The 25,598-nt window shown below is 43.5% G+C and overlaps 3 protein-coding genes across 6 annotated transcripts in view; 1 reads left to right on the top strand and 2 right to left on the bottom strand.

The window, feature by feature from the left end:
* The first annotated feature begins 121 nt into the window (after positions 1-121).
* On the top strand, positions 122-21,440 carry GPR143 (G protein-coupled receptor 143). Its single transcript, XM_035115972.2, has 9 exons — positions 122-455; positions 5,926-6,035; positions 8,513-8,607; positions 8,979-9,071; positions 9,718-9,827; positions 10,613-10,721; positions 11,912-12,029; positions 14,130-14,370; positions 21,361-21,440. Exons 1-9 carry the CDS (start codon positions 206-208, stop codon positions 21,438-21,440), a joined length of 1,206 nt encoding a protein of 401 aa, XP_034971863.2. The 5' UTR covers positions 122-205.
* LOC118085379 (zinc finger protein RFP-like) lies at positions 16,409-18,404 on the bottom strand. Its single transcript, XM_035115971.2, has one exon. It carries the CDS (start codon positions 18,076-18,078, stop codon positions 16,606-16,608), a length of 1,473 nt encoding a protein of 490 aa, XP_034971862.2. The 5' UTR covers positions 18,079-18,404; the 3' UTR covers positions 16,409-16,605.
* Positions 21,441-22,952: 1,512 nt separating the features above from the next.
* The window catches only part of TBL1X (transducin beta like 1 X-linked), a 130,242-nt gene continuing 127,596 nt past the window's right edge, over positions 22,953-25,598 (bottom strand). For all 4 annotated transcript variants that reach the window (XM_035115968.2, XM_060273485.1, XM_035115969.2 and 1 more), the window contains one exon: positions 22,953-25,497. In XM_035115968.2, the coding sequence (XP_034971859.1) occupies positions 25,471-25,497 (27 nt within the window). In that variant the 3' untranslated portion in view covers positions 22,953-25,470. The remainder of the gene's footprint in view (positions 25,498-25,598) is intronic.

The raw sequence follows: 25,598 nt of genomic DNA, 5'->3' as shown, positions 1-25,598 counted from the left end.
GATCTCGGCCTGGCCGCTGCAGGGGATTTAGTCCTCGCAGCTGCAGCAGCGCCGGCGCCGCCTGACCCAGCCACCCCGTGACTCTCTGCATTCAGCTCGGCGGGAGAAACATGAAGCAAATAGCCTCCTGAAACAGCGAGAGGAAGCTGCTGCTTTGGGTGCTTGGCTGCCGTCGGGCCTGCTCTTCCTCCCTCGCTCGCCCCTCATGGCCTCTCCGAGGCTGGAGACCTTCTGCTGCCCCAACCGGGACGCGGCCTCGCAGCTGCTGCTCGCTTTCCAGCCGCAGGTCTTCTGCGGGGTTTGCTTGGGCAGCGCCTCGGCCGGCCTGGCGCTCAGCGCCCTGCAGCTGCTGCCCAAGAGGGGCCAAGGCGCCAGGAAGGTGCCCAAGGCGGCGGCGTCCTCGTCCTCCACCATCCTGCTCCTCATCTCCGCCTGCGACATGCTGGGCGCTTTAGGTAAGGAGGCCACGATGCTGGCCAGGGTCGCCCCCTGCTTGCTTTCCAAGGAGACCTCTTAGCCGCGTGGTAGGGGCAGAAAGGGCGACGGACGACTTTTGCATTGGCAAACTGTCGCTTGGGGCATCAATTTGGTTACAGACTTGGAGGGATGGTTCAGATTCCGTCTCCGTCCCCGTTCCCTTCAAATCCTACTTCATAGAATTGCGAAGTTGGGTCGAGGGTCATCTTCTAGTCCCACCCCCGGCAATGTAGGAATCAAGAGTCTTATGCCAAACAGACTGAACTAACTTTCTCTGATCAACCACCCTGTTGTTGTCCTCCCTCTTCTCCACTCCTTTATTTACCCCTATAAAAAAAAGAATATGGGCTTTTAAAACAAAAAAAACCCAGTTGCAAGTTTTAAAAATTCTGGTCCCATCCCCTTTATTAAACATATGTGATACAGGTGAAACTCGGAAAATTAGAATATCGTCGAAAAGTGCATTTGTTTCAGTAATGCAACTTTTTATTTTTTATTTTAATTTTAATTTTTACAAATGCTTTCTTTTGGAAATTCCACAGTAATAAAACAAATAGTTACAATAATACAAAATAAACATCGCTATTACATTTCATTAATTACATTCCATTTATAATTGACCCTCCTAACGACAAATGATTACAATTACAACAAATAAAGGCTTGACATATCTTGCTTTGCATGTCATGCATCTATCTCATATATTGGTTTCACCTTTTAAGTTGTGTTGCTGAAATAAATGCAGTATTTGACGATATTCTAATTTTCCGAGTTTCACCTGTAGAATCATAGAGTTGGAAGAGACCACAAGGGCCATCCAGTCCAACCCCCTGCCAAGCAGGAAACGCCATCAAAGCATTCCTGACATATGGCTGTCAAGCCTTTGCTTAAAGACCTCCAAAAAAAGGAGACTCCACCACACTCCTTGGCAGCAAATTCCACTGTTGAACAGCTCTTACTGTAGTTCAGTTGGTAGAGCATGAGGCTCTTAAATCTAAGGGTTGTGGGTTTGAGCGGCCCCATGTTGGGCAAAAGTTTCCTGCATTGCAGGGGGTTGGACTAGATTTCCTGCGTGGTCCCTTCCAATTATACCGGTAGCTTCCTGTTGAGACTGCATTCAGTGGCAAACCCAAATTGACCTCTGCCTCATGTGGTTAGTCTTCTGGCCACTTGCACAAGTGTCCAAGAATGTACATGGTTGTAGGATTCTTATATCCTGTCTACTTTTATTTTTCCAAATGGACCATTGAAAGGCAAGGGACTTTTTTGCCAGTGTAAATTGCAGGTGAAGCAGTGGGGGCCGAGGGGCATGATACAGACCCAGCCTGCGCAAGTTAGCAAGAGGTTAAATCCCCTCTACCATCTCATGCCAGGATAAAAAACTAAAACCGCCTCTCCACCACTGAGCTACATGACTGACACTAATTTGTAGTTTAGTGGCAACTAAGTCTGTTTGTATGAATGGAATTTTAAAGTCCTACTCTTGGTTGTCCCTCCCTCCACCTCCAAGTAAAAAAAATAGTGTTTGTTCTGATATTATACAAGAATACATAACACCAGGGATGCAATTAATTAATTAATTAATTAATTAATTAAATTAATGCAACTGACGTTAACTTATAGGGAAAAAATAGTGGGGTGTTAACAGTCATTTATTAATTGCAAAGCAATGTCTTAATGGAAGAAATAGTGCATGTATTTGAAAATATACTTTACATATTTTTAGATGTACAGTGGTACCTCGGTTTATGAACACAATTGGTTCCGGAAGTCTGTTCATAAACTGAAGCGTTCATAAACTGAAGCGAACTTTCCCATTGAAAGTAATGGAACGTGGGTTAATCCGTTCCAGACGGTCTGCGGAGTAACCGTTCATAAACTGAAGCGAACTTTTCCATTGAAAGTAATGGAAAGTGGATTAATCCGTTCCAGACGGGTCCGTGAAGTACTTAAACTGAAGCGTTCATAAACTGAAACATGGGTGTAATTGGTTCCGGAAGTCTGTTCATAAACTGAAGCGTTCATAAACTGAAGCGAACTTTCCCATTAAAAGTAATGGAAAGTGAATTAATCCGTTCCAGATGGGTCCGCGGTGTTCATAAACCGAAAATTCATAAACCGAGGTGTTCATAAACCGAGGTTCCACTGTACACTAAGATAGCTTTAAATGTCATAAATGCAGCAAACTAGGACTCAAACCAGTGAATTCAAGCGACAAGAAAGGAGATTCCAACTAAACATCAGGAACTTTCTGACAGTAAAAGCTGTTGGACAGTGGAACAGACTCCCTCGGAAGGTGGTGGACTCTCCTTCCTTGGAGGTTTTTTAAGAAGAGGTTGGATGACCACCTGTCATGGATGATTTAGCTGAGATTCCTGCATTGCAGAGGTTGGACTAGATGACCCTTGGAGTTCCTTCCAAGTCTACAATTCTGTGATTCTATGAAATACACACAATTTTCAGCCCCCCCCCCCAAAGCTTCCAAAGCAGCTAAGCATGAATGAAAAACAATGAAACTGTATAGGACAGGAAGTTGTGAGAGGGTATGTTGAGATTGCATTCAGTGGCGAACCCCAATAGACCTCTGCTTCTTGTACTGAGCCTTCTGGGCAATGGCAATAACGTACCCGATTTGTCCAAAAGTAATGAACTGAACTGACAGAATAGAAAGAGGTTAATGGTTTAGTTCAGACAATAACATCAAATTGTGGCTTGCTTTGCCATTACATCGAAATTGGCAAGCTGTGGCTTGCACTTACCCGCCAAATCAGAATTGAAAATCCATTTCAAATAGTAGTTTCCCATTCTGATTTCAGGTTCCATAGTTTTCAAATTCAGTTTTGCACTTCGTGTGAACCCAGTTGCTCTCTTATAGATCGACAGCACGAAACTTGCATACGGGGTTGATACATTTTCACGTCGGGGATAAGAATGGTTGCGGGCGCCGGGGTGTTTTTCCAACGGCTTGGAGCGCTGAGCAAGGCTGCGGCGGTTGGGGGCCTACAGGGCTCATGGTTTCTGTCGGAGTGACCGAGATGACTACTTAAAAGAGCTCTACGAGACGGCCAACAAATATCACTTCCTCCACAGCCTGGCCCTCCTGGCTGTGCCCCACTGCCGCTATCCCATGATGGCCAGCAGCATCCTGTCCCTGGGCATGGGGGTGTTCTCCAGCGCCCTGTATTACCATGCCGTGATGGGACCCGACCAATTATGGTGGTTCCCTCCTCATCCTCGGCTGGATCACCGTGGCCCCTTGACACCCCTATTCCATCCCCCTGTACACCCTCTCTACAATCCCTGGGGCTGCCAGCCCTGTCCCTCATTCCCCCTCTTAGGATAGCAAGAAGGGCTATCTGCCAAATGTCAGAGTGGGATCCGTAGAGGTCTTTAGCCCGCCCGGAACATGTCTCTATTCTGCGTCTTGGAATTCCTTAAATACCGAATCCCTTTTTTAAAAGTCAATATCCTTTTTTCAAAAAATCGCAACCAGATTTGAGTTTGTGATGGAGGAAGAGCTTAGGCCTTGACATGAAATGTCTGATCAGTGCTTTCAATTGGTGCTTTTTAACTTAATAAATGATGAGAGTGGTTTAATTTTTTTAAAAAAAAGAAAGAAAAGAAACTTGCATAGTTATACACCGTCTATATACCTTTATTGCCTTTTCCATGCCCTACAAATTAAAAATCTCAAAATGATAATTCATTTGGAGCTGTCTTTGGAGCTGAATCCTGTTTGATGACTGGTTGTAACTGCTAAGGCTACAATCCTGTCAAGGAGCAAATACTGTTGATGAGACCTACTTCTGAGCAAATGTGCTTAGGATTGTTTTGTATATGTACTAGCAAAATGCCCAGTTCTCACAGGCTGTGCCCCATTTTCCTCCTCCATCACCACCACCTGTAATGTTTGGACTTGTATTTGTAAATACTGTGCATCCTGTATACTGTGTATAAAAGGTAAAGGGTAAAGGGACCCCTGACCATTAGGTCCAGTCGTGACCGTATGGCTGCAACGTACGTTCTGCTTGAAAATGACACTCTCCTCCTTTCTGCCCCCATCTTATTTAACGCATAAGTAGCATGATAATACAGTGGTACCTCGGTTTAAGTACACAATTGGTTCTGGAATTCTGTACTTAACCTGAAGCGTACTTAACCTGAAGCCAACTTTCCCGTTGAAAGTAATAGAAAGTGGATTAATCCATTCAAGACGGGTCCACGGAGTACTCAATCTGAAGCGTACTTAACCCGAGGTATGAGTGTAATTGGTTCCGGAAGTCCGTACTTAACTTGAAGCGAACTTTCCCATTGAAAGTAATGGAAAGTAGATTAATCCGTTCCAGACAGGTCTGCGGAGTACTTAAACTGAAAGTACTCAAACCGAAGCGTACTTAAACCGAGGTATGACTGTAATTCGAGAGCAGGCAGCAAGGCGGAACTATAGATAAGAAAGCACAAAGGCAAAAAAGCTAGACCACAGCAATTTCAGCACCTCAGGCATACCGTAGTAGGATTTGGTTGAAACAGCTGAGCTTTTAATCCCTGAATTGTCTCAATTCATGAATGAAATCCGTAAGTCTGATCACTGGTCACTCACATGACGGCAATTTGAAGACTGGGAAGGCGAGCATGTGATTCAATAACTCTGGGAACTTCGTGCCCCTACCTTTGACTCCTTTCTAAGGATGGAACATGCAGGATCACATAGCATGACAGCGCCTGTTGCAACAATCCCTTCACTTACCCTGTGAACTGGTATATTTATTGTTGTTGTTTAGTCGTTTAGTCGTGTCCGACTCTTTGTGATACCACCATGCAAAGCTGTTACTATATCCCAGCTTCTCCCAGTACTCCCTTACGGCCTAGTACCCTTGTACTTACGGGACCGCCTCTCCCGGTATGCCCCACGGAGGACCTTAAGGTCCATAAATAGTAACACCCTAGAGGTCCCGGGCTGAAGGAAGTCAACCAGCCTTTTCAACACTGGCTCCGACCTGGTGGAACGCTCTGTCTCATGAGACCAGGGCCCTGCGGGACCTGATTTCTTTCCGCAGGGCCAGTAAGACCAAGTTGTTACGTCTGGCCTTTGGCCTGGAGCCAACCTGACCCCCCCCATTTTCCCATTTCCCTTTTCCTTCCATATGAGACTGCATTTTAATTTTAATTAATTTTAATGTATTTAAACTTGTTCTTAAGTTGTTTTATATCTAGTGTTAGCTGCCCTGAGACCGGCCTTGGCTGTGGAGGGCGGGGTATAAGTAAAATTTATTATTATTATTATTAAGAAGAGGCCGGCTGGATCAAGCCAACACCTTATCTAGTCCGGTGTCCTGGGCTCAGTGGTCAACATGATGCTCGGGTTTGGGAAAACATTTGCATAAACAAGGTGAACATAGAACTTGCTAGAGTCACAGCACATTAACATGGATTTTTCCTCCTTCTTAGGTATAATCTTCAGATCAACTGTCTGGTTGGGGTTCCCAGACTTTGTAGCAAACATATCTGTGGTGAATGGGACGGATGTTTGGCCTGCTGCCTTCTGTGTAGGAAGTGCGGTAGGTAACAGATCCACGCAAATAGGTTTATCACATTTGCATTCTGGCTTTCATTTGTGGAAGTCAGGGCAGCATGTGCTAGGCTTATTGCAAAATCCTGCAAGGTGAGTTAGGCCGAATGCAAGCGACTGGCTCAAAATCGGCCAGTGGGCATCATGGCCGAGTGGGAATTCCCACTCAGGGATCTCTTATCTAATCCAACAGACTGTGGATCTGTGCCATTAACTGTGTTAAGGAAGAGTGCTAGCAAGGCCTCAAGAGCCTAGATGAAGTGTTTTTAATAAGAAAAGAAGCCACTCTGAACTGGTTCCACGGAAGGCAACTCCCAACTGCCGGAAGAACTTTTTAGTCTGTTGGCAAACTGGGATCAGTTGCAGCGAATTTACAAAATGGAAAGCCTCTCCAAAGTGATACCATAAAATCCTCTCGCCTGAAGTTCTTGAGCATTTCTTCATACCTTTTCAAAATGGTTGAGCCACCTGAGGGGGGGGGGGAATCAAATGCGTGAGCTGGGGTGGATTTGTGCTTTGTGGTTGGAAGTTGAGGTACTGTACTGCCACCGTGACGCACCCACTGTGGGAAACCACCTAGAAAGGATGGCCGAGCTGCCAGTGAAGATACGCTAGTGGAATGACTAAAATGGTGTGGAATTGTGAGAAGAAGGTAGGTGGTGCAGCCGGGAAGGAGCACACTTAATGCTGTTTGACTTGTGCTGCCATCGAAGGCTCAACTTTACATTAGCTCCAGATGGACCTGGTGCAATAAATTTCCCTCTTCAATGGGAGGGATTTTTTTTAAATACCCCCGTACATCTTCTGCCCAACCCACATTGCCTGTTTAGTTCTGATGTGCCCTCAGCATAGGGCATAAAAAGCAAGGAACTGATAAAAGATAGTCTTCCTTCTCATAATAAATTTTGAGATTTTCCCCAATCCATCAATTGCAGTCCTGTGCACATATACCCAGGAGAAAGCCACCTTGAGCACAGTGAATCTTCTAAATAAAAATGCATAGGATTGTGTTGCATAGTTTCTTCAACTAGTTAGCAGTCTTTGCTTTGAGTAACCAGCAGTTTTTTTATATATATAAAAAGCTGAAATGGATCTTTTGGAATCAGGGCTGAACAGGAGAAAACCTTTGACTTTTCTGAGTTGCAAGAAGCATGATTTTTAACTGGCTTTTCTGCAGGTAAACTTGGCAATTGCCGCTGGGTATAATGACTAATTAAGAGAGGAGACAAATAACTGAAAGCTCAATGGAGCCCAAACACCCAGAACTCCAGAAGCTGAAGAGAAAGTAAAGGTGGAATAAAAAAGGTTCCTGGACCAATTTAAAGGGGAAAGAATGCAGCAGAATTCCAGCTCTTGCAAGGAAGAATGTTAGAACTTGTAAACACAGACATGAAAGATCACTTATCTAAGGTCTAGTTGTGGGAAAAAATGTGAATTATCTACAGATAAATGCCATGGAATTAGCTTGATTGAAACCTGCACATTCCATGTTTCTGTTGGCCTTTTACGAGGAATATATGCAGCAGAGTTTACAATGCGGATAATCCCTTTCTCACAGCTTTTTTCTCCCCTTCTTGGTGCAGCAAGAAATAGCCACTTCTTATCAAAGTGATTCATGTAATAATATTTTACTCCATACAAAATGCCATACTTTAGATAGGCAGGTTCCTCATGCATATTCCTAGCTGGATGAGGACCAAGTATGGAAGTTGATGCCTGCCTGTTCCAGTTGATGCATTTTTATATCTGGGCCACTCTTGTCTTTAAGCTAAGGCAAAGATGGGGAGCCTGTAGCCCTCTGGATATTGTTGGACTCCAATACCCATCAACCCCGGCCAGCATGGCTAATGGTCTGGGGTGATGGGAGTTGTAGTCCTGGAAGATCCGGGAAGGGGTACTTCCCACCCATGGGATCAATACCTTTCTCTGGGTGACCAACACTTTTGCTGTCATAGAGTGAGAGCGCAGTGCTCTGAATTTGGCTGTGCAGATAGACAGCAGCCATTTCTGAAGTTGTGGCTATAGTTTCTCCAGCTACTGCATTTATGCATGCATTTATGTGCTGATTTCATTTCTATCCCACACACATTGGTTTCCGCTGCGATTTCTCCATGTGACTGTGGCAGGTTTATCACGAGCGGGCAGTATAGCGGGAATGGTGAGAACCGACCTCAGAAAGCCTTGCTTTACTTGAATCATCGACAAGCCTTTTATGTTATCAGATGTCCTTTCCTAGGGGAGGGAGAGTCTGAAGTCAAATTACATTTTACATGTGTAACATTTGCGGGAGCCAACTGATCAAATCGTACGCACAAGAACCAAGCCTAGGGCTAATACTGGCACTCAGTGACTTTGATGTACACATATTTGGATGTAACGTTTCAAGTTTAAGTGTCCCAATATTTGTCTGTTACTCTCTGCAACTATGACATATAAGACCCTCCTTTTTTCCCTTTCCCCCCACAGATGTGGATCCAACTCTTGTACAGTGCTGGTTTTTGGTGGCTGTTTTGCTATGCTGTAGATTCCTACTTGGTTGTTAGAAGATCGGCAGGGATGAGGTAATAAAGTTAAATAAAACCACACTTTAAAAACAGGGCAATATTTTCAGCATTATGTTTTTGTACATTTCTCAATATGCATGCAGGTCTGATCTGCCACTGTTAAATTTTTTTGGACAAAAGCTTGTCTAACACTATCCTGGGTTTACCTTGTGAGTCATGACTACTTATGTCAGTTGTTTCAGGTTAATACACGCACATAGCATTCCAACAGCTGAGCTGCAAGATTTGAGTCAAACTCCTTACCAAACCTCATAACTAACTTGCTTCCCAAACCTTTGGCTTCGCCGTTAAAAGGGAGGAACACATGATGTGTGTAATGCTGAAACAATTTCTGACGTCCAAACCTTTGGCTTTCTATGTATTTCTAGTACAATTGTGTTGTATCACATGATGACGTGGGGCCTGGCGATCTTGCTGTGCGTGGAGGGAATTGCGATGCTATACTACCCTTCAGTTTCTAGGTAACCTTTAAGTTGTTTAGCTATACTTCTACGATTCACACAATGGTTTAATGAATTCACTTGGACATGGCAGATTGTGTAGGTTTGTCAGGTTCAGGCAGTTGCTTAGTCCTTGGCTTATAAAGCAGCCCACCAGCTAAAAGCCAGCTCTGCCATCTTGGCTCTCTGTTGGTGTGAAGTCTCCATGCATCTGGGGAAATGTGCTTGGTATCATGGACCAAGTCGCAGCTTGAAGGCATGTGACACACACACCTTTCTGAAGCCAAACAGGCCTGGTTCTGGTCAGATGGGAGATTTCTTAGGGACTCTGCCTTCACTGCTTTTGCAGTGCATGTGAAGAATAATTGAATAAAACCTTTGCTTTAATATCGGAGCGGGCTAAATTAAAACCTTGAGGGTCCAGGTAAAAACAGTGTGGGCTTTTTGTGCTGTAATGTGAAAGTGGAAGTAGTAAAAGCTATCATACTGTCTGAACATGGGACAGACATAGATATACATGTGGATGCTCACATCACAATTATTACCCTGTGTTTCTGGCTAGGCAGGAAGCCCACTCGGAATCCTGAGTGAGGACCGCTCTAAGCTTGGAGGAAGGGAATGAGAAATAAAATCTCTTCTCTGCCCTTTTTTCTCCCCACCCCTTCAGTTGCGAAAATGGTCTGGAGCATGCGATTCCCCATTACGTCACGACCTACGTTCCATTGGTGCTTGTTCTGGTGGCGAACCCAGTCCTTTTCAGCAGGACAGTCACCGCTGGTAAGATTCCAAATGGCAATTGGAATTTGCGTGTGGGAACGAAAAACAAGTATAAGGAACATGTCATAACAGATCATGGTTCCTTTTTTATTGAAGGGACGTAGGTACTGTAATCAGGAGGAGAGAATAATAAGGTGGCTTCCTGAATAGATTACAGCTCAGTACCCCAAAACTTTGGAAGGGATTCAGCATCGTGCTAAGATGATCATTCTGCCAGGGCAAGCATTTTGGAATGCCAGAAGGAGTAACTTCCCTTTCTCTATGTGCTTTTCCAGAAGTTCTCCCAACCCCCCAAAATGAGCCAACTTCAGGGGCTATGCAGAAGAGGAGAAGAAGTAGAAGTCCATGCCCAGGGCTTCGGCTCACAGGACTCAATAGTTAAATTCTGCCCATTATTTTATCTTCCTTAGAGGGAACCTGTTACTCTCCAGATGTTGTTGGACTGCAACTTTCATCATTCCTGACCATTGGCCATGCTGGCTTCTGCTGGTGGGCTTTGGTTCCAACAACATCTGGTGGCCACAGGTTTTTTTAAAAAAACAGACCTACCATATACTTCTGCCTGGCTATTACTGTTGCTCTTGCATAGTGCTAATCTTAGCAACAGATTGCATTAGTGACATTAAAGTTTGGGCCCAACTCTCCTGTGTAAGACCTTTTGAAACCAGTAGCATTTTAATGGGGCTTATACAAGGGAAACAACCTAGTGGGATGTGCCATTGATCTTCACGGCTGACCTTAAAAATGGCAGGGCGTGTCCATTGCATTTTATTTCTCCTTTCCAGTTGCATCCTTACTGAAGGGAAGACAAGGGATCTATACAGAGAATGAAAGGCGCCTGGGGACAGAGATCAAAGTTCGCTTTTTCAAAATCATGCTGGTGGTTGTTATTTGGTAAGACACATTTCCACCCTCCCGCTTAATGGAATACGGTAGTTTCTTTTAACAATATTGTGTGGGCAAATGCATAGGCTGATATTGCACCAGCTCCACATTGTTCCATTTATCTGAAATCTTGACTCAGGTAGGGGTTTGTGTGTGTGTGTGCATCTGCTCCCTCCCTTTATACAGGGATTGGGAACCTCAGGCTCGGGGGGGGGGGGGGCAAATGTATCGCTCCAGACCTCTCTGCCTGACCCTTTGAATTCTTCCCAAGCTACCCTCCTCCCTCTGCTTCACATCCTGAGTGCTTTTGCCTGGATGACATGTCTCATTGAACTCTGAAAATGCCTCTTTTCCTGCCTGGTGGGAGCAGAGAGGTTGTGTGTAGGATGTAGAAACAATCTAATGTACAAAGTTACAATTCTGTTCATTGCTGTGCCCACTCTTGCCTCTGGCTGTGCCCATTTGTTGGAATGTGTGCCCCTCACCGAAGGTTGCCGAGAAGAGAATGTGACCCTCAAGATGAAGGTTTTCCATCTCTGCCCTTTATATGTTGCTGCTGCTAACTGCTACTTATAATTTTTCTCTTTATGGTGTCTACAGCAATGAGGGTTCTCTCCCCTGCTCCCCCCCCCACACCTCATACACCACAGCCCAGTATAACTATGGTATGAATAGGAGGAGTTTGGATTTGATATCCCACTTTATCACTACCCGAAGGAGTCTCAAAGCAGCTAACAGTCTCCTTTCTCCTCCTCCCCCACAACAGACACCCTGTGAGGTGGGTGGGGCTGAGAGACTTCAGAGAAGTGTGACTAGCCCAAGGTCACCCAGCAGCTGCATGTGGAGGAGCGGAGACACGAACCCGGTTCCCCAGATTACGAGTCTACCGCTCTTAACCACTACACCACACTGGCTCTCGTACATGGCCAAAATTAAACACATGGCCAAAATTAAATTCCCCAACTGACAAGCTTAGGGGCGAGTGGCATGTTAAAATTTCATTTTAGGTTGGTTTCTCTGCCTCAGGCTGCACAAAGGGATTCCAAGGCAGGGAGATTTTGTACATGCATTCCTCTTCTTTTGTAATACCGGCTTTGAAAATTAGCATTCAAAGGGAACTCTCCAAGTTCTTTCTGCAAATGAGGACATGCATCAAGTGATCTATATCTCTGCCTTCTTCTCTTGGTGCCTGTTATCAGCTGGTCATCAAATATCATCAACGAGGGCCTCCTGTTCTACCTGGAAATGCAGCCAGATATCAATGGAAGCCCCTTGAAACACGTCCGGAACGCTGCACTGATCACGTGGATCATAATGGTAAGGGCTTAGCAATGTTTTTTAGGGCTTCCTAAGCGAGTGTCATTGACAAGGTTGCCATCCAACAGGAAAGGAGTCCCCAGAGACCTGCAGGGTGGGGCAGGGACAGAATTATCCTGCTGAGGACAGTGCAGGAAGTGATGAATTTGGAAGTTCACTGCAGAACTTCCAAATTCTGCAGAAGTGCCAACTGCTTTATTTTTCTTCTCTTTTGCCTGCAGGTGTCTACAATACAGGTAGTAATTAACTGTCAGGAGAATGTTTTGAATTGCTTGTGCACTTTTTTTTTTATCCATACAGGCTTGTTGATAATTATCAATAGCAGGTTACTGAGTCATGGCAGAGTTGGTTTCTAATCAGCCCCGTCACTTTCTCCTAAAGTTTCAGCATTTCTCTCTCCTCACCTGGAGCAATCCTTGTCCTTCTCTTGCCTTGTGTTATTTTTCCATCATTGGCTTCTTGTTCCTCCTCCTACTGCCTCTCTCTTCCCTCTCAACATAGCAGTGCTTCCATTAATTTCTTTCCTCTTTAGAGCCCTTTATGTCATTCATTTCCTTGTACGGCTGTGAAATTACACTCTTTGTCTGCCGTCTGCCTTCTCCCCCTTTTTAAAAATTTTTTGCCCAGTATCTTGTGTTTAACTTCTTTCTACCTCTCTCTTCCTCTCTCTCCCCCGCAACACAGCAGTCTGACTTTGCTGGAAATCTCATGACCACTCTAGCGTGCAGTCCTATTTTTGTCCTAGGGAGTGTTGTGTGTCTCTTTGCCCACATGTGTACTAGTAGTAATAATAATAAATAAGCAAACATATGCGGACTCCAGGGTTTCAGGCAGAGGGGAATGCTGGAGATACAAGATTGAACCTGGGACTTTCTGCATGGAAAGCAGATACTCTAGCACTGAGCTACAGTGCTGTCCCATAAAAATTATTCTTACGTTTGAAATCAGCCCTACTGAGTTCAGTGGGCTTTACTCCCAAGCAAGTGTGTATACATAGCTTCACAGCCGGAGTTGCTTTTTTAAAAGTTATGCCTTCCTGCTAACCAGTAACTAATACTTCCTCACACCAACAAATGTATAGAATGCTAGATGACTGGCTGAAGGGGGCAACCCAAGCAATTCTTAATACAGTTGTATTTTGGTTTTCAAACGCCTTGGGAGTCGAACATTTTGGCTCCCAAAAACCGGAAGTGATTGTTCCGGTTTTCAAACACTCTTTGGAACCCTAACATCCGGCGTGGCTTCCAATTGGCTGCAGGAGCTTCCGTAGCAAGTGAAGGGGACAAGTGTAGCCTGGAATTAACTTTTCCAGGAGTTTTGCCAAACTCCTCTCTGCTTATCTTTAGAAGTGGGGTGATTTTGACAGACATTATGCTACAATGGCTTTTCAGATGGGTTAGATGGATTTAGGGAATGTTCTTGCATATCTTTACTGCTGCATTTTGTTCTTTGTCGTGTATGGCTTTTCAAATGGATTTTTTAAATAAAAAAAATTCTCCTATACAGTGGTACCTTCGTTCTCAAACTTAATCCATTCCAGAAGTTCCAAAACCAAAGCGTTCCAAAACCAAGGCATGCTTTCCCATAGAAAGTAATGCAAAATGGATTATAATCCATTCCAGACTTTTAAAAACAACCCCTAAAACAGCAATTTAACATGAATTTTACTATCTAACAAAACTATTGATCCATAAAATGAAAGCAATGATCAATGTACTGCAGTCACACAATCAATCAGTAGCTGAACTGGGTTCCACAGGCACAAAAACAGAACAAAAAAGCTGCAAAAACTAAAATGCAAAATGAATAGCAAAAACAGACAGACACTCAGCGTAACACTCAAAACGGAGCATGTTCGGCTTCTTAAAAATGTTCACAAACCCGGAACACTTACTTCTGGGTTTGCAGTGTTTGGGTTTGCAGTTGTTTGAGTACCAAGGTGTTTGAGAACCAAGGTACCACTGTATGTTGCCTTGGGAGGTTCTTATACTGAAATTTGATGTGCAAATAATTAAAACTGAATGAATTCCTTTAAAAGGACCATGGGTCTTCATTACCCATGGCCATGTTGATTCTCGCTGTGCTTTTTTGGTCCTTTAGGGAGTACTGAATCCAATGCAAGGCTTCCTTTTTACACTGGCTTTCTACGGATGGACGGGCTGGAAGTTGGACCTGCGCTGGAGAAAAAGCGAAATACCATGGGAATCAATGTCCACGTCAACAGCTGCTGAAAATGCTTACAGCTTGCCAAGTGGAAACTCTGTGAATTTCCCCGACTCAAAGAAAACGACAGCAGAGCCAAACCATCAGGCGGATGAAACCTTAAGCATGCTGTCTGAAGGTAACCTTGGCAGTGATGAGAGGCTACCTAGGAACTCTCCTGTCTACCAGGGCTGGTAACTTGTACCACCTCAAGGCTGCTTCACCCTTGCACTCCTCTTGCTGGAAGACATGAATGTTGCATAGATCATATTTCAACACTGTTGATTCACCTATTCAGCTGCCAGACAACACAAAGTGGAATTAAGAGGTGTACATGAATGTGTGATCTGGAGAATGTGCGATTGTGAATGAGAGTTTATCCTTCCCCTTGCTCACCAGTACCTCACTTTTTTCTTGTACAGTGGTACCTCTACTTACGAATAACTCTACTTACGAATGTTTCTACTTATGAATGGAGCTTCGTCCACCATCTTGGATGCGGTTTAGATAGGATTTTTTCTACTTACGAATTTTTAGATAGGGTTGCTTCTACTTACGAATTTTTTCTCCCAATGCATTCCTATGGATTAAACTTACAATTTTTTTCGACTTACAAATGTGCGTTCGGAACGCATTAAATTCGTAAGTAGGGGTACCACTGTACTATCTTTCCACTCATCAAGACACCCTTTATAGAGAGAAAAGCAATGTGGGAGTAAAAAAATGAGAGAAGCCAACTTTTTGACAAACAGATATAAGAATACCGCTGTCAGAAGGTTCCTGCGATGTTCAGAACTTATTAGCATTGTAGTTTCTTTTGGCATACTTTGTTTTCTTGTCTCCTATAACTTGTATATCTTACGGTACATGATTTTGTTTAATAAATATATTACGGATCCTTGTAAGCCTAGTGGCTTTCCTGGTTAGCTGAGACTGCAACGTTGCTGTGTTTTATTAGAAATACCTCCAGCATTGTATTTTGAGCCTCACTTTGGCCTTTGCCTTGTAGCATGTAGAAGAGCTTGCTTTCTTGAGCCAACTTTGGCATTTATTCTTTTCCCAGCAAGGGAAAGCGTTTTTATATTACTGTACTCATCGATGTGCTTTTGCACCATTGTGAAGATGTCTGTTGACATGGTTGGCTTGCACAAAGCATAGCACCTTCTCAGGGAAGAGAGCTACAGCAGCATGAAATGGAACGCCTGATATTCGGATTCAAAATATTACATCATAAAGTAAAGGTAAAGGGACTCCTGACCATTAGATCCACTCGTGACTGACTCTGGATAAACACATGCAATTTACTCTTCTAGCTAGATTTGTACTGAGGATCTTCCAGTCAACTTTCATCTACCTATTCTGCGCAATTTGAATCCTATCTTTCCTTTGGCTGTTCCGCTGTCAACTCTGCTTAAGCAGAACTAAAGAAACCCAAAACACTCTGAGATGGCTGCAGTGGGGATCAGTGTTGCTTTAAGGCAAGACTTGCAGGCCTTATTTGCCCAGGGGCTGGTTCAAACTTCCCCCTGAGGTTGGGCTCCTTGAGACCTTGCTATTGTATCGCTATCCTCCCAAGTGCTTGTCTCAGCCTTTCTACCTTAAAAGGAAGGGGATGGTAGATGCATAAATGGCTATAAACACACATCCTAAGTTGTGTCGTTACACACGGTGGAAGTCAAACACAGCTGCTGCGCTACCTGAACCCTGTTTGTGTGGCACAGGACACCTTGCCTGTGGTAGATCTCAGAGTTCAAACCCAGCTAGAATCCCTTCCAGTCTCTTGTTTCAAGGTACCCAATTAGCAGGGCTACAAAAGGCATCCTGCTTCGAGGTTTTTTGCATACAGGGGTATAGACCAGTCTTTCCCAGTGTGGTGCCTTCCACATGCTTTGAGCTATGACTCCCATGGGCCCCAGCCAGTGGTTCGGGATGGTGGGAGGTACAGTCCAAAACATCAAGAGGACATCAGGTAGGGCAAGGTGAGAGCTGGTCATTCTGTAGATACAGTGTGAGAGTTTTAGCTGTACAACTATCTAGTCTCTCCTTAGCAGCCTTTTGCTGCTAAGTAGCATTGGTTCTGGAAGGTGGTTAACATTTAGAAAATAAAACATCCAAACACTTGAAATGCCATTTCATCATCCTTTCTTTTTTTTGAGGAAAAAATTATTTATTGGGACTGTTAATAGTATGACTGCAGCTTACTTCTTCTTAAAGAGACAAAAGGAATTATGGGAAAAGGAAGGAAAATGAATCCTTTCAAAGGTTCTCTTGAAAAACTGCCCAAGGTTCTCTTGGCGGGTCAATGTTTTTTATGTCAGTCACTCTTGCCTGAAGAGAAACTGCCAACTGGGCCTGAGAGGCAGATTTAGTCTCCTCAGGAGATACTGAGGTGGTTTTCACTTCCCCACAGACAAAAGAAAGGGAGGAGGGTCTCTCCAGAGAACGAGGCTCCTGAGAACGTGTAGAGTCCGGCTCCTGAATCAGCATCATAAAAAGACACACGTCCCCCTCCATAGTCCAGAGTCACCCGGATCCTCCTGGGCGCCTCACTCAGGGACAGAGGAGAGGAAGGAGGGGAGGTGAAGGCCAAGTACTCGTCTCCTTTCTTCCCCACAGCCCAGATCCCTGTCTCAGGCCTAAAGGGGAAGCGGCCCTTTCTCTCCACAGACTTCCTGGCAACCCCCACAGCCCATCTTTCCCCACTTCCCACATGGACTTTCCAGAAATGTCTGCCTGCTGCAAATCCCTCACGTCCCAACACACAAATCTCGTGGCTGAATCTCTCAGGATTATCGGGCAGGTCTTGCTTTTTGTATCCCAATCTCAGGCCTTTCCGATCCTTGGACAGAATGAGCCTGGGGTGGGCAGTGTCTGGATCCAGAGTTACATTTGCTCTCTGGGGATTTCTGAATGACTGAACATCTTTCTGAATGTGTTTCCTGAATAACAAAGCATCTTTCCATTGTTTCATTGCATCCTCCACCAGCTGATTTAGATCACAGGATTCCAAGATCCCGTTCCTCAGTTCTGGAGGGAAAGGCAGTGGCTTCTCTGGACTCTCTCTTTTCTCATACCTCTGCAAGGTGCTTCTCATATCCTGCAAGAGTTCAATCGCTGGCTGCTGACACTTCTCCATCTCCTGGATAATCCTCCCAAGAGAGGAGAGTTTCCTGGAGAGTCTGGCCAGCTGCTCATCCCTTTTCCTTGCAATCTCCTTCTCCACCTCTTCCATATGATTCAGCAGATGTTGTTCTTGTTCTTCCAGGAACTGGTGCAGTTGTCTGAACTTCTCCACTGTCTTCAGCCTCTCCATTTCTGTTAATTTAAGGAGGTTGTTGCTTTCCGTGTCCAGATCTGCTTGGTAGGCCAGAATTTCCTCTCTCTCTTTCTTCAGAATCTCCAGGCGGCGACAGATCTCTCCCTTGTATTCCTCGAAAGCCTCCTCCAGAGAAATCACCTTGTGATTTTCATGTTCCTTTGATTTGTCACAAATCACACAGATGGGGGCTTCATCCTCCTTGCAAAAGAGTTTCAGGGGCTCCTGGTGCTCCTCGCAGACTCCTCCTTTTCCTCCTTCTTCCTCTCTCTCTTGAAGACTGAGATTCTGGGCTATTTCTACAAAGTTTGCCAGTTGCCGATTGGAGATTAGGCTTCTTCTCTGGACTCTTTCTCTGCACTGAGGGCAGGAACCCTCTGCCTCCGATTCCCCCCAGCACTGGATCAGGCAGGATCGGCAGAAGCTGTGCCCACACTCTGGGCTGGTCACTGGATCCTTGAAGTAATCCAGGCAGATGGAGCATGTAGCTTCATCACGGAGACGCTGGATGTGACCCCCAGCAGCAGCCATGGCTCCTTCGCGCTGAAGACCCGAGTTAAATTTCGTTTTCTCAGTTTTCAGCCACAGGGAGCTTCCCTTCCTGGAAAGGACTCAGAAACTCAGTGACCACGTAATCTTTTAAAAAAAGAAATATGTCCCTAAGTCTTTGCATTTGCTGAATGTTTTCTCAAGTAGCAGCAAGTTCTTTTAAATACTCATCTTAAGGGGAGACAGCCGATACCTTCACCATCCTTTTTAATGAAGGAAAAGAACAACCACCCACTTGTTTTTTAAACGTGTTGTTCCATTCCCTCACTCCATCACGTAAACGTTAGAACATAATCGTGCCTTTCTGTTTACAGGCCTGGCCTTGTGGGTCAAGATTTCTGAAGAATTCTTGAACAGAAACTGCCAGGCACATGAGAGAGCCAGCATCCAACTGAGCAATGCAATCCCTTAACATTTAACTAAGCAAACAAACCCAATGAACCCCACTGTGAAACATGCCAAAGGTGGCTGGTCTTTGTGATGTCAGCTAGTTGGCAAGAGCACAGGATTGGGGATGGAGACAAGGCTTATGATGCCTAATTGTTTTTCTAATCTTTTTTCTGACGGGCTATGCCAGATGCAGTATGCTCTGAATGCCAGTTGTTGCAAACTGCAGAAGGGGAGAGTGCTCTTGTGCTTGAGTGCTGCTGGTGGGTTTCGCAGAAGCATCTAGGTGGCCATTAGATGCTGGACTAGATGGGCCATTGGCCCAATCCCAACAGGTGCTCCTTAATGTACCTTCTAACCTGGGTTATGTTATCCGTGAGCTATATTAATGTGGCTTGCAATAAACCCTGGCAACAGAAATGGTTTGGAAATTCTTGTTGTGCTATCACAGTGGGAGAACACTTAAACAATGTCTGTTCCAATACAGGCCTATGCATGTCTACTCAGAAGTAGGTTTAAAGAAGCAGTTTTGGGGATGCCAGTCATGGGCACTAACTACTAGGGTGTGTTTTAAAGCAAAGCCACGTCACTACTTTACAGGAATCCACAGCAGATGTTTTCGCTTGGGTTCAACTCATGTTTAACTGGATCCTCGGATACATCTTGCACATGGCTACTACCCAGATCTACATAGAAGAAAGCTTCTGCAAGAGAGACTGGGAAGTGGAGCCTGAAATTCAGTGGACAGAAGGCAACACAGTTTTGATGAGGCAAGAGCCTCCATGGTATTTGTCAGCCACAAGCAATTTTTGTTACACAAACCTATTCCTTCTTGGAAGAGGGCTTGAATGCCTGAACACACATAGTCCATGGACACTAACTACGTTCCAGCATCAAATTGTGAATGCTTAAAAATAAAATAAAATTCAAGCCCCAGGATTCTTGGCATTCAGATTTTTTTCTGGTCATGGCAAACTAGGGAATAATTATACTATTCTAATAAAAACATGGCAGGTAAGCAAACAGTAGGCTGTGGAAAAAGCAAGCAGAAGGCCCTCATTACCTCAGACAGGACTAGAAATGACTCCTGTCTGAAACGTTGGGAGATCTGTTATAAGTTTACTGAGCTGGATGGGAGCAATGACTCAATAAAATTATATTATCAGTACTATTTTTCTAGAAAAAGAGGTGCTGCAACTAACAACAACAACAATTTATTATTTGTACCCGCCCATATGGCTACTCTAGGCGGCTTCCAACATTAATCTTCTCTTATAATGGCAATGGCACCCACCCGAGAGGTGCCAGAACTGAGTTCTGGCTGAACTTAATTAGACCCCCACCTTTCCCCCCTGACAGGGACTCAAGGCAGCTTATGGATAAAATAAGAACAGCTAAAAATGAGGGAATCATTAAAAACAACAACTACATATCAATAGAATTGTGTTTGTGTGTGTGTGTGTGTGTGTGTGTGTACACATACACTATTCAAAACACAGATAATTACAGTAAGAACTCCATGGCACTAGCCCTTTCATTCAAAGCAGTTCCCAAAAGCTTGTTGGACTAAGGTGGTCTTCACCTGCCAACGAAAGGGCAAGGGGGGAGCCAGTCTAACATCTCTAGGGAGTTCGGACTCTCCCACGTCCCTACCAAGCATGCAGCTGCCCGTGTTCCTAAGGCACACACAGTTCAGATACAAATTTCAATTCAAATTTCTTTGATACTTAAAAGAGATAGCTAGAGTACTATAATTCAGTACAGGCCACTCTCTAGTCGCAAGAACAAAGATTTGATATGTCAGCATCTGCTATTAATAACGAGCAACAACATATTTGGTCTTTCTCTGGTTCAGAAGAAAGGGCTTTGTTAAAAGAAAGCAGATCCCACTTGGTCCATTAGTGCCTGGATTGAGACGTGCTGAAGCATGGGTTAGAAGAGTAATAAACCAAATACTGTGCTAGAAGTGAAGAGAGAGAAAACAGACACACACTCCTATGGGGCATGGGCGACAAGCCTCACAACAGGCTCACATGAATTTGGGGGAATTTTCTTTAAAAGGGCAGTTTGTTGCTAGTCTACGGCTTGTTCGCATCTGTTTTGATTGGACTTCAAGTAGATATCGGGGAGATGTTTTTAAAGGCCTTTAGTTAGAATGTCACACACCCCATACATTTTTAAAAATTGTGCAAAACTCTTGCTTACTTTTACCCTAGCTTGCTGTCACATTCAGTCTTATAGAAAAAGATCTTCTACTAAACATTTCATAGGGGCTATAGATTCAGAACTGTTGATGCCAATGAGCAGCAAATACATTCAGCCATCAACTCTCAGCATGTGTGACCAGGGAAAACATCAAACACTTCTATGCAGCAGTTGCTTTGGCATTAAAAGAAAAAAAAATATATGAATGGAAGCCTTTCAGGCATAAGAGCTCAACTAAATTCTGTATTTTCTGTGGAAATGTCACAAGCTTTATTCCCGGTCATGAGGTCTTTCCTAGTTTTAGCATCTTTACTCAAGCCACCAACAATTCTTTCTCTAGACTTCCTGACTCTTACACCTGATAAACTACCCAACATCTCCTTAATGCCTCATGGAACAACACAATCATCTTCAAAATACAGTTTCTATAATACAATACATAGCAGTCCACACTAAAGCAAGAGTCACTGTGCCTACATAGACTTCCAGTCAAAATACTTTGTGGTTTGACACACTTGTACAGTGAAATTCCTGCTCTGTAGGGTTAAATGCAAGTTTCATGCTGTAAGTTTCCTTCATTTTTTTTAGTCAGCAAGAGGCAGACCAGTTCCTTCAGCCATCCCTCTCCCTCTCTGAATGTAATGAGAGATCTCTCTCTTTTTGTCTCGCTAGGTTCTGATGCTAGCACAATTGAAATCCATATCTCAAGTGGAGCCCATGAATTAGATGGTAATGATGCTGATGTTGAATAACTAGAAACGGTTTGTGGAGAGGAGCTGGAGGACACCCTGACCCCCCCCCAAAAAAAGTCTAGCATGGAGTAACAAGCAAGTCTTCCTCCTTTGAAATTCAGATTTACCACCACTCTTCTGCCAGCATCTCCCCAACAAGCCTGATCACGCTCCCGTTGACTGACTTTTGACGGCTTTCTAGTCCTCAGTCTGCAAAAGCACATAACAAATTCTGAACATGAGCCTGAACCATGTTCAGATTCAGTAGCAAGTGTTAAAACATTACTATCCACAAAATCACCACCGTGCTTTATTTTTGCCTCTAAACGTTGCTGGGATGTGTAAAAGGTCCTAAATGTAATGACACACACACACACAAAACATGAATACTGAAAAAGTATCACAAAGCTTTCTTATTGTTATTAATTTTCCTTTGCTTACCTTGGTTAATTCTAACAAGACACCCACACAGACCCTACAGACCAAACAACACTATTTAGTAGACCTTTCAGAGATTGAAAATGTGTTCCTTGCTATTCCTTTCCATCCTTGTGACGCACTATTACCCAGGCATCAGCCCTCCAGATGTTTTGGCCTACAACTCCCATGATCCCTAGCTAACAGGACCAGTGGTCGGGGAAGGTGGGAATTGTAGTCCAAAACATCTGGAGGGCCAAAGGTTGGGGGTGCCTGCTATAAACTGTTGATTCCTCTTCCGATGGGTCAATCACCTTGATGTGGGAAAAGGTTTTTGCTGTTTCCTGACAATTGCACTGGGCAGACTTTGACAATGTAGTAGTGCCACCCAGGTGGCACAGTTCAAAGGTGAGGGGGTCAAAGGGCAGCCCTGTCTACACACTCCTGTTGTGTTTACACAATTAATTTTTTCAGTTAATTTTTTTAGTTAGAGGAAAATATTTATTTTTATTTTATTTGGGGATTATACCTTGCTTATAATGACAGCAAAATCAAGCAATGAGCTGCAGGTTTACAACCACCATTGCTGCTCAAACACCATAGCGACAGCTTTCTCGTATTGTGGCATAGGGTACTATCCAACTAAGTGATGCTCAGAGTAGACCTTCTGAAATAAATGGACCCAAGTTAGTCATGGCCATTAAATTCAATATGTCTACTCCCAAGTAGGGCTAGATATATAACCCATCATCTCAAGCACAGCTCATCACTGAAAAGTTCACCTTTTGCATTATTAACTCGCCAAATGGTAAATTTCTGCATGTGAATCATTCACCTTCAGAATTATGAAATCTTGGCTGGTAAATATTATTTGCTTTGTCCCTTTAAAAATAACAAGCTAAGCAGGTCCTGTCAACCTTTTTGGAGCCTGAAAGAGCAGCTGTGGGCTATCTGTGGTCCACCAAATGTTCCTCAACTACAACCCCCAACAGCGTCCGAAAGCATGGCGAGTGGCCCTGGAAAGTTGAAGGAAGGAAGGGAAGAAGCCACAGTGCACCTAAGGAAATAGGCAAATGTTAATGGCACAGGAAGAATGAGAAACAACTCACACAGAGATTTCTAATATCAAAATATAGCAATTTATTCAAGACACGGAATATGATCTGTTGATTCTCTCCTTGAAACAAACAAACTACAACACACAAGGTGATTTGCTGAAAGAGAGTGCGGGTTTGTGTATGTGTGTGTGTGTTTATAAGAAGGGAGTGGGTGTACAGACAAAACGGGGTGAGGGGAGATGTTGATTCAACAGAACCCGGGAAATGCTGAAATGAGAACCAAGCCCGGCTTCAAGTCTGACACAGACAATAAAACTTCAGAAGCCAGAATTCAGACTTAATCAGTGAGTGGCTGAAGTAACAATTCTGCAATTGACAAAGAACCGCATTTTTTAGAAGGCAAAAAAGAAAAAAGAAAACAAGAGAATGAAACAAGGACAAAGTAGAACGCACACACCCCCACAAAATAAAACAACCCTTACATTTGACAAAGTGCACTTCACTTGGCTCTAAAGTTAGTTTTTAAAATAAAAAATAAAAATGCAATCTCATATATGTCTTGGGGGACTAATATGTATTGAACCCTAGAAATACTGGGCTTTTTGATGCCCCATATAAGGAACCCAGTGTTTACCAAGTTAAAGATGCAGTATCCCCCTCTCCCTGGGAACTTGCTGGTCAATTCAGGGTGCTAAGTGTCTCCAGAGGCAATTTCTGTAATATGTCAGAAATGTTTGCAGAGAGAGGATTAGCTCTTTCAAAATTCCAAAAGCTATTTGTTGGCTTAAACCAGTCTGATCTTATTACCTCTTACAGTGCAATCCTATGCATGTCTACATTACTTGGATACAAGTCCCACTGGGTTAAATGGGATGTTCTGCCAGTTAAACGGGGGTTGGTTTGCAGCTATTGAATACCTTGGGCAGCTGAGCAGCAGTTTAAAAAAGTAAACCCACTGCACATCTCCCTAACCTAGCAGTATCTGTAAACAGAAATAGTCAGCAAATAACAAAGTTCTCTCTACATCTGTGAAACACTAGACTTATCACTCAGATTAAAAACAAAAACAATTACTCATTTTGAATAAAATGGCAGAATTGGGCATTATTCAACGTGGAAATATTTTCTGCAAGAAATGTAGGATTTTTAAAAAAATGTTGAGAGTTATCTGGATACTGTATATGAGTCAGAAAAGAAGTATCTATTTTTAAAACTCTAACCTTCTGAAACAATGTGACATAATTGACATCACTAAGACTTGTCAATTAAATTAAAAACATGCAAGATTTTTTTTTCTCTTGAAGAAGATTATATTTTACAAGAGAAGCAATGCCTGGTTTCTTTTTTGTTTCTTTGTTTTAGCAAATCACCTTTCATGAGGAGGAAATAAAAGGGATACTGCATCTTTAAATCTGTATCAGATTCCATTCAAATTGGGTTTCTTTTTTGTTCTGAATGAGTAACACAATCCAGTCTACATCTGGTAGAGATTTTAAGCTTCTAAAATTGTGTTTTAACATAAAAAATACTTCTCTTTTTTTCCAAAAATACACTGGGTTCTTTCTTTTCCTAAAAAGTCATCTTTCTCCTGTAAAAAGCGTTCCCGGCATTGCATTCTTACATAAAGCACTTATTACACAATTTGTTGAAAGTGCCCTTGAGACCCTAAGATCTGAAGCGTGGAAGTATTAAGAGAAAGAAGAATCTGGGAGAGAAGAGACAAGAGTGGAAGGGGCAGGTGGGGGGAGGAGGAGCGGAAAGAAGGGGAGAGAAAAAGTCTGTTAAAACTTTTCATTTTGCCCACCTGGCTGCATTTTCTGCGGGCATCAACGGAAAAAAGCAAAACAAAACAGACGAACAAAAACATGGGCACAATAAAGAAAGAAAAGAAATTCAGTTCAAACCTACTATGCCTGTGATCCTCAAAGGCTATCATATTCCAGCTGAAAGGGGGGGGAGGGGGAAACCCATTGAACAAATAAAAGTAGTCTAGAAAATAGAAAGTGTTGTGATTACAAAGTTGTGTGTCATCAGTACAAACTGGTCTTTGAATGTCCTTTGGGAGAGCAACGGTAGTGTCCAGACTGGAAGCGGGGAAAAATACAGGACCACATGGAGGAGGATTCTTTTTTTTCTCTCTCCCCATTTTGGTTTATAAAAGCATTTTGCTTTATAGGTTTTCTTTTTTTTAATTATTATTATTATTATCATTTTTGGCACAGCTTTTCCTCTTCTTTTCTGCAGCCATCAGAGCGAGTTCTCAGAGACACTACGGGGTCTTAGCTGGTGGTGGCCTCTTGCTTCCAAAGGCTGAAGGTTCCAGGTGGAAACCATCCCCAACCCCTCCCCCTACGTGATTGTGTCTTAACTCCACGGTGAAGGTTATGGACAAAACATTTTGCAGGCTTCTGCTGCCTGGGAGAGTTGCCTTTGTTGTACACTCTGGGGTCCCCCCCGCCCAGTTTCTGTTTGTTTCCCCCTGTTCTTGCAGTTCTAGAGATGTTAAAATAGTTTTGAAGAGTGCTTCTACCCACACATTCAATGCTGGTCCATTTGCGAATTTTCTTCTAAAACATTTACTTTCGCAGGTCTAGAACACAAACCTAGAAGGCAGAGAGGGAGAGGTGGAAAACAATCAAAAACATTGTTCGTATATCTTAATATTGCTCACTCATAATTGCACAGTAGTAATTGTATTTACAAT

The sequence above is a fragment of the Zootoca vivipara genome, chromosome 4 (assembly GCF_963506605.1).
Source record: "Zootoca vivipara chromosome 4, rZooViv1.1, whole genome shotgun sequence".
Taxonomy (NCBI): domain Eukaryota; kingdom Metazoa; phylum Chordata; class Lepidosauria; order Squamata; family Lacertidae; genus Zootoca; species Zootoca vivipara.
The sequence above is the reverse complement of the archived record's forward strand: the minus strand, read 5'-3'. Positions and strand labels throughout refer to the sequence as shown.

Coding starts and splice junctions, on each gene's coding strand:
- GPR143 (XM_035115972.2), top strand. CDS start 206: ATGGCCTCTCCGAGGCTGGAGACCTTCTGCTGCCCCAACCGGGACGCG. Junction 456..5,925: donor CGACATGCTGGGCGCTTTAG/GTAAGGAGGCCA, acceptor CCTCCTTCTTAG/GTATAATCTTCAGATCAACT. Junction 9,828..10,612: donor CAGCAGGACAGTCACCGCTG/GTAAGATTCCAA, acceptor TCTCCTTTCCAG/TTGCATCCTTACTGAAGGGA.
- LOC118085379 (XM_035115971.2), bottom strand. CDS start 18,078: ATGGCTGCTGCTGGGGGTCACATCCAGCGTCTCCGTGATGAAGCTACA.